Source organism: Uranotaenia lowii, chromosome 3, assembly GCF_029784155.1.
Source record: "Uranotaenia lowii strain MFRU-FL chromosome 3, ASM2978415v1, whole genome shotgun sequence".
NCBI classification, from domain to species: domain Eukaryota; kingdom Metazoa; phylum Arthropoda; class Insecta; order Diptera; family Culicidae; genus Uranotaenia; species Uranotaenia lowii.
In genome coordinates, this window is record NC_073693.1 from 356397386 (window position 1) to 356405276 (window position 7891).

Here is a 7891-nt window from a genome sequence, read left to right on the forward strand (position 1 = left end):
CCAGCCTTCAATCACCTTGTTATATTGTTATTTTGTATTTGTTCGATTTTTTTTACTGTTTTCAGGAAATGCTGTCAATTTTTTATGAATATTCGTAGTTGAATTTTACAACGTCTAGCAAGAACAGGACTCCATAAATCTGTCTTCAAATATCATTGTTTCGAGTTATCAGTTTTTGATTCAAGACCGGAAGCCCCGTCTTAAAGACCATTTGTTTTCATATTCAATCGGAAGTGCTTATCTACAATCGTCGCGTCGCGTCAGTTGATTTAATTTATTCTCCATCAATCATGAGATAAAGATTTCAAATTTTTTGGCAACGATTTCCGCACACAGTTGAAAAATCAAGCTTAGTTAAGGAACTGTTTTCCGAATTCAGAAGTGTTTTTTTCTTCGAGGGAATTTTCTCCGACGAGCAAAAATTTAACTCCGCATTTCAAACGTGACCTGTTTTCGGCACTAGACGACAACTTCGACTGACACTGTTCAGCAGTAATGGACTCTTCATTATGTGAATGGGTATCGGGACGATTGACTAAGTTCAACGGGATTGTTTCTAAGGCAATCGGCACTCAATTTTGTCATACAGAATTCAGAAGCAATATTTACCAAAATGCGAATGGTTTAAATTTTCAAAATTGTCAAAATTGTCGAAATTTTCAAAACTATCGAAATTGTTTAAATTGACACAATTGTCAAGATAGTCAAAATTGTCAAAATTGTAAAAATTGTAAAAATTGTCAAAATTGTCAAAATTGTCAAAATTGTCAAAATTGTCAAAATTGTCAAAATTGTCAAAATTGTCAAAATTGTCAAAATTGTCAAAATTGTCAAAATTGTCAAAATTGTCAAAATTGTCAAAATTGTCAAAATTGCCAAAATTGTCAAAATTGTCAAAATTGTCAAAATTGTCAAAATTGACAAAATTGTCCAAATAATCAAAATTGTCAAATTAATCAAAATTGTCAAAATTGTCAAAATTGTCAAAATTGTCAAAATTGTCAAAATTGTCAAAATTGTCAAAATTGTCAAAATTGTCAAAATTGTCAAAATTGTCAAAATTGTCAAAATTGTCAAAATTGTCAAAATTGTCAAAATTGTCTGAATTATCAAAATTGTCAAAATGGTCAAAATTGTCAAAATTGTCAAAATTGTCAAAATTGTCAAAATTGTCAAAATTGTCAAAATTGTCAAAATTGTCAAAATTGTCAAAATTGTCAAAATTGTCAAAATTGTCAAAATTGTCAAAATTGTCAAAATTGTCAAAATTGTCAAAATTGTCAAAATTGTCAAAATTGTCAAATTGTCAAAATTGTCTGAATTATCAAAATTGTCAAAATTGTCAAAATTGTCAAAATTGTCAAAATTATCAAAATTGTCAAAAAAGACTTTTTTGTAATGTTTGTTATTTATTTTTGTCATTTTTGTCATTTTTGTCATTTTTGTCATTTTTGTCATTTTTGTCATTTTTGTCATTTTTGTCATTTTTGTCATTTTTGTCATTTTTGTCATTTTTGTCATTTTTGTCATTTTTGTCATTTTTGTCATTTTTGTCATTTTTGTCATTTTTGTCATTTTTGTCATTTTTGTCATTTTTGTCATTTTTGTCATTTTTGTCATTTTTGTCATTTTTGTCATTTTTGTCATTTTTGGCATTTTTTTTATTTTGCAGTTCGTTTCTCCAGCCTTCAATCACCTTGTTATATTGTTATTTTGTATTTGTTCGATTTTTTTTACTGTTTTCAGGAAATGCTGTCAATTTTTTATGAATATTCGTAATTGAATTTCACAACGTCTAGCAAGAACAGGACTCCATAAATCTGTCTTCAAATATCATTGTTTCGAGTTATCAGTTTTTGATTCAAGACCGGAAGCCCCGTCTTAAAGACCATTTGTTTTCATATTCAATCGGAAGTGCTTATCTACAATCGTCGCGTCGCGTCAGTTGATTTAATTTATTCTCCATCAATCATGAGATAAAGATTTCAAATTTTTTGGCAACGATTTCCGCACACAGTTGAAAAATCAAGCTTAGTTAAGGAACTGTTTTTCGAATTCAGAAGTGTTTTTTTCTTCGAAGGAATTTTCTCCGACGAGCAAAAATTTAACTCCGCATTTCAAACGTGACCTGTTTTCGGCACTAGACGACAACTTCGACTGACACTGTTCAGCAGAAGATAGAAAGTGGGTTATCGCCTCTGTACCAAAACACCGACGTGCCTTTCTCGAAAACTATTATATTACCTTGAGGGGTCTAGCCAAAAACTGACTTAGTTCTTTCGGACATTTCCCCCTAACGCCATGTCTTCTTTGGGGGCTTCCGTGTTTGGTTTGAGTTTGTTATTCCTGTTACAACTGGTAGACATCACGACGCCCGAGTACTTGGTGAAAACGGATCAGATCAACCGGGAAGAACTGATCAGCACTACGTTGGAGTGTTTCCTGTATCTGAATCTTCCACCGGAGCGTATTCGACTGTATCAGCGAGGGATATTCCCGAATGATCCGCCCACTTGGTGTTTGGTGCGCTGCGTTTCGTTGAAGCTGGGCCTTTACAGCGATCGTCATGGACCACGAGTCGATCAGCTGTTTCGGTGGCTAGGCATTGGGGGATCGTGTCGAAGTGAATCGTGTCTTCTGCAGAGAGCGTATCGGTGCGTCGAAAAGAAGATGGTCAAGTATCTGGACACTTGTCAGAGAGCTTATCACACCATGATCGGCTGCTTTGGATCAGAGATCGTGCACTATCTGAATGGATCGAATGATCGAGTGGCCGAAGGAGCGAGTTGTGACGATTGCTACCGAATGTACGACGAACTTTATCGAGCAAGTTTGGAGAATTGCAACTGCAATTGCGAGAGCAGCTGATGGCGGTTCTCTCATTTCTAGCAATCGATAAGCTAGTCAATAAAACTACCTCTGTGATCGACTCATATGTTTTAGATTTTTCCCGGTTTTATTTATACACAAGTCCCAAGACAAGATTCCGCACTTAAATGATAAAAACCTAGCTATTTTGAACATGCTACAAAGACAAACACTGTCAGCTTACACAAATAGTTTGACCTTTTTCTCGCTATTTTAGCGAGGAACCGAAATAAAATGCGTTACCTGACTAAATTTGATTCAATGCTTGTTTGTTTTTGAGCGAACGATGCCCATCAGTGTCACATCCGTATGTCCTAATTCTATTTCTGGAATCTTATTAGAATACAAAGATGGCAAGGGACGTTGGGCATCTTTCCCAAAGTGAGAGCCGATTTTCTTTTTTCGTTTTATCCTTAATAGGAAAGGCAGTACGGTACATTTTATTTTGGATGGTAGTTGAACTTATCCCAACTGGCCATGGACCTGAAAAGTGCAAAATTAAGCTACATAAAAAGAAATTACGTCTATGTGAAATCATTTTCTACATTGAATGTAACACAACAAAAAATTTAAGACTCACGATTTATAAATCTGCTTGCAATAGTTCCAAAAAAGTATACAAAGTGTCTATTATTGTTATTGACTAGAACTTGCTAGTCCCAAACACCATTCTTTTGGTCCATGCACAAAATTGATGGCCGATCATGGAATTGGAAAGTCGTTGTTGTATAAACATATCTACACAGCATTCCGTTCAATGATTTAATGTGGATATGAGCTAAAATTCACTGGCTAGAACCTTTTTTTTAGTTTTAGCATGAACTGTGCATTTCTAGCTTATGGGAAACTGCGAAACTGGACTCCAAAAACTGTAAACTAAAATTCCCAGAAAATATTTTTGGAAGAATGATCCTGTATCTTCAATTGCTGTCCAAATATGTATAAGCAATAAAACGGATCCGGCCTTGAGTGGTTTGGATTTGCATTGTGATGGTTTTTTGGATCGATTTCGAAACTTGTGAACGTATCAAATCGATTATGAATTTTAAACGGAAACAAAAAGATCCTCCATTTAAATTATACTTCCAACCCTTGCAAGAGATCACATTAACTTTTTCGCCGATTTTGAGGAAATTTAAATTTCAAAATGTCGACAGGCAATATCTGGGCAAAATCCATTTATTTCTATATGTATGTATGTATGTAGGTCAACCATGGGTGCACGGTTTCACCGCAGACGTTATATCTGTTACATATTGATGGCATTGTAGATACAACTAAGGTCAGGCCAACCATGTGATGAAAACCGGAAAAGATACAGCATCAAGGGGAGGAATGAGGTGCGGAGTTCCCTATCAAACGCTTCATAGTAGTGAACCTACATGTAAAAGAAGCGACGCCTGAAATACAAAATTTCAATCGATACAAGAGAACTGTCAAAATCTATTCCAATCAATCCGAGCTTTTGTTGTGGAGCTGTAAGCTTTCTAATTGAAAACTTAGCCAAGGAGAGTATTGTGATTGCTGTTGTAGTTCAAGCAAATAGTTTTAAAGCGCATCATATGCATTTATGATTGGGCGTAATTTTTTCACTGCTGCGGTGGTTCGTGTTCATAGTAAGAAAACTCTGGGTTTGTTGACAAAATTCAAGTTATGCATTAAATTTAATATTGTTTTGTTGGAATCACTGAGCATTCACTTTGGAGTTTGAACATTGAGCCACAAAAAAAGTGTTGAGGGTTTTTTTGTTCAATGTGTTTCGGCAATGTGGTTAGATTAAGGTTGCCAGAATTTTTTCCACTCCCATCCGGGCCTAGCAATTCCGGGTATTTTAAAAAAAAAACCTGGCAAAATCAGGGCATGGATTTCAATTTTACAAATCCAAAAACCGGGCAAAAACCGGGCAAAATTTAGGTGTTATTATATATGAAAGCCAAGAAAAAATGCAAAAAAAATGGAATTAATATTTTATTAATGTAATTGCAGACTTCCAAAAACTTTTTGGAACACTTAAATATTTAAAGGTTTATAAAAGTATATCAGCGAAATTATTTGAAACAACCGTTGAAAATTTCCTTACCGTTAATAGATTTTGCTGAAACTTACTCAAAAATGTTTTTTTTTTGGTTTCTTTATGAAAATTGTGAAAAATCCGGGCAATATCCGGACTTTTTTCACGATATCCGGGAAACCGGGCCGGACCGGACTTTCTCGAAATTTTGCATCAAATATCCGGGCAAACCCGGATAAAACCGGGCAATCTGGCAAGCTTAGGTTAGATATTTTGTCGCTTTTCTTATATGCAGGTTCACTATTTCATAGGGTATTATAAGAATTTATTTTTATACAGTAGATTGTAAAAACGGTTCAACGATAGAATGAACTAAAACAATGGATAGATCGCACCACAAACTACCGAAACATGATGTGGGTAAAAACATGTTGTTTAATTGATGTCATCTGCAACCCTTTACCAGCAACGATTACATTTCCTGCGGACTTCAGTAAACTTCAGAATTTTTGTTGACTGAAACTTGTCCGTGTTGATTTTAATTCAATTTTTTCATCAAGTCCAATTCACAAGTGCCTTCACAAAACATCTTTTCCAGGTTTTCTTAGTTCAAGTTTTTTCTTTTGTTAACTTTTACTGTACTACGAATTTTTTTAAAACTTTTTTTGTGCTATTCAAACTTGTAACTTTAACATGAACGGTTTCTTTTGGGAACTTTCAACACTAATTAAATTTAGTTCTTCAAAATTTGTTGTTTTCTTTAAAATCTGCGGAGCCGAAAAACCGCGTGATGACATTAAAGCATACGCCTACTCTTAGCCCAGTTGATAAATTTCGCCTTCAAACGCACTCACCTTTGTGCACCCAAGAGCACCTGTATCCGTGGTCCAAACAGCCAGTTTAGACCCAAATTCCGACCCGAGCAACCGCACTGGTGATCCATTATACCAGTTTCAACTCAACTTTTTTTTAGAGCTGGTATAGGGATTGATCCAAAACTGATGAGATTTGGATCCAATTTGACGCAGTTCTAAACCGTTTGACAGTTAATGGAACACGAGTGCAGTTGCCAGTTTTTTCATTGGATCGGATCTTATTTCTTTGGTTCAATTCTTGTATAAATAGACCCAAGAATAGACCACGAATACAGATGCTCTAATGGGGTATGTTTTTTTGATCACTAGTTCAATTTCCTATTAAAATATGGCACTTATCAAAATGGTTCCTTTGGACGATACCGGTGCCGTATCGAACGAGGTGGTGAAAGTTGTTAAAATCGCGAAAAACTGTCGGTGAGAGAGTTTTTTTTTGTTTGTTTTGATGTTATATTCTAGGGCCAGCAGGGCTGCCTGTTGAGATATATTTTTATGTTTCGTAAAATTTTCTGACTTGACACAGAATAAAAATGTAAATATAAGATTAATATTTTTTTGTTAAAACTGTTATGGTAAATCTTTACGTCAGATGTCAAGCTATTTTTCTACGATTAACAAGAAGGTTCAATTGAAGCGTTTACCCCATCACCCCCTCTCTCCCCCCCCCCCTGTTTCACCTCCAACAGAGTGTTGTCAAAAAAGTATGTGAAACTGCAGCAAAATAAAATTAAAAGCTTTTTTTTACTTAGAAAGTTGAAACTTTTTCTTTGTTGAACATAAATTTAACATTTGTAATTGATTCTCAAAAAAAAAACTTTGCAATATCAAGGAAAATATTTAAGTAAAATGTGTGCTGACTGTTTGTAATACCGTTTGGCATCTCAGATCCGCAGTTAGTTAAATCAATTTTGGTTCTGCAGAAAACTTTTGAACGTGCAGTTTTCCGATGGCTACTATGTGTAAAATCAAAACGGAAAACCAAAATCAAAATTAAACGGAGAAAATTTTTCTCTCTTTAAACAGATTACCTCTCCCCACTGAGAGGGAACTTCAAACTCACTTCAAGCGGTCGATACTTGCAGGCGCTTGCCGACAAGCCCCATTGCTCTCTATCGAGCAATGCGTAGGGATCCAAACAAAAGTGATCATAGTCAAAGTATGAATAAAGCACTCAATGTTTCTCGAATCTTCTCGAGGGAGAACTTTGTTTTCATTGAACGAATGGCACAGATAGAGCCTCAATGCCTTATGTTTGGTACAGAAAGCATATCGTTTTTAAGAAATGACAAAAATGATGAAAACTTCGTAAAATTTGAGAAAAAAAATACTACTTAGGAATGAAAACAAAAAAAAAATACATTCATAGAAAAAACGATTTCAACTGAAAAAATTACTATCATAACATATAAAGTAATCATTACAAAAAAAGGTACTGAATGTGACTAAAACATTTAAAAATATTATGAAAAAAAAAACTAAACAGTCCAAAAATTAATAAAAAGTTCAAAAATATCAGTTAGTTAATTACGTCATTTTGTTGATCGAATTGAAAACTAAATTATTTGGAACACCGGAAGAATTTCGCGCGATATTTCGAAAGTAGCTTTTGAACAACCCTGACATCTTAAGATTTCTAAATTCTGATTCTTTCAATTCCAAGCGTAAAACGAAGAAACAATGTAAAAAATAGCATTTCTTTTATTATGTATCTATATATATAAAAAGCAATTATCTGTATGTTTGTTTGTTTGTTTGTTTGTCTTCTATAGACTCAGCCGTCTTAAGAGCTAGAGATCTGAAATTTGGCATGGATGCTCATTAGGACCAGGAATGATGAAAAATGTTATAGATTTTTGGATGACCCCTTCCGAAGGGGGTCGTCCATACAAGACAAATATTGTTTTCGCGTTATTGACGTTATTTTCCGTCGGATTGTGATGAAAATTTGCACATGAGTGTTTTGAGAGACGAACAATCGATTACAGTTATCAAATTTAGGGTCAGAGGTCGGCCAAAGGGGTCGTCCATATCCACTGAAAAATGTTTTTGCGATATTGACTTTATTTTACAGCGGATTGTGATGAAAATTTCCACGTGAGTGTTTTGAGAGACGAGCAGTCGATTAAGTTATCAAATT

The 7891-nt window shown here is 34.6% G+C and overlaps 1 protein-coding gene across 1 annotated transcript; it reads left to right on the forward strand.

Annotated features, from left to right (window-relative positions):
- The first annotated feature begins 2301 nt into the window (after positions 1–2301).
- On the forward strand, positions 2302–2868 carry LOC129753979 (general odorant-binding protein 99a-like). Its single transcript, XM_055749832.1, has one exon. It carries the CDS (start codon positions 2302–2304, stop codon positions 2866–2868), a length of 567 nt encoding a protein of 188 aa, XP_055605807.1.
- Positions 2869–7891: the final 5023 nt, after the last annotated feature.

Excerpts from the sequence above, each read along its gene's own strand:
- LOC129753979 (XM_055749832.1), top strand. The coding sequence starts at position 2,302 with ATGTCTTCTTTGGGGGCTTCCGTGTTTGGTTTGAGTTTGTTATTCCTG.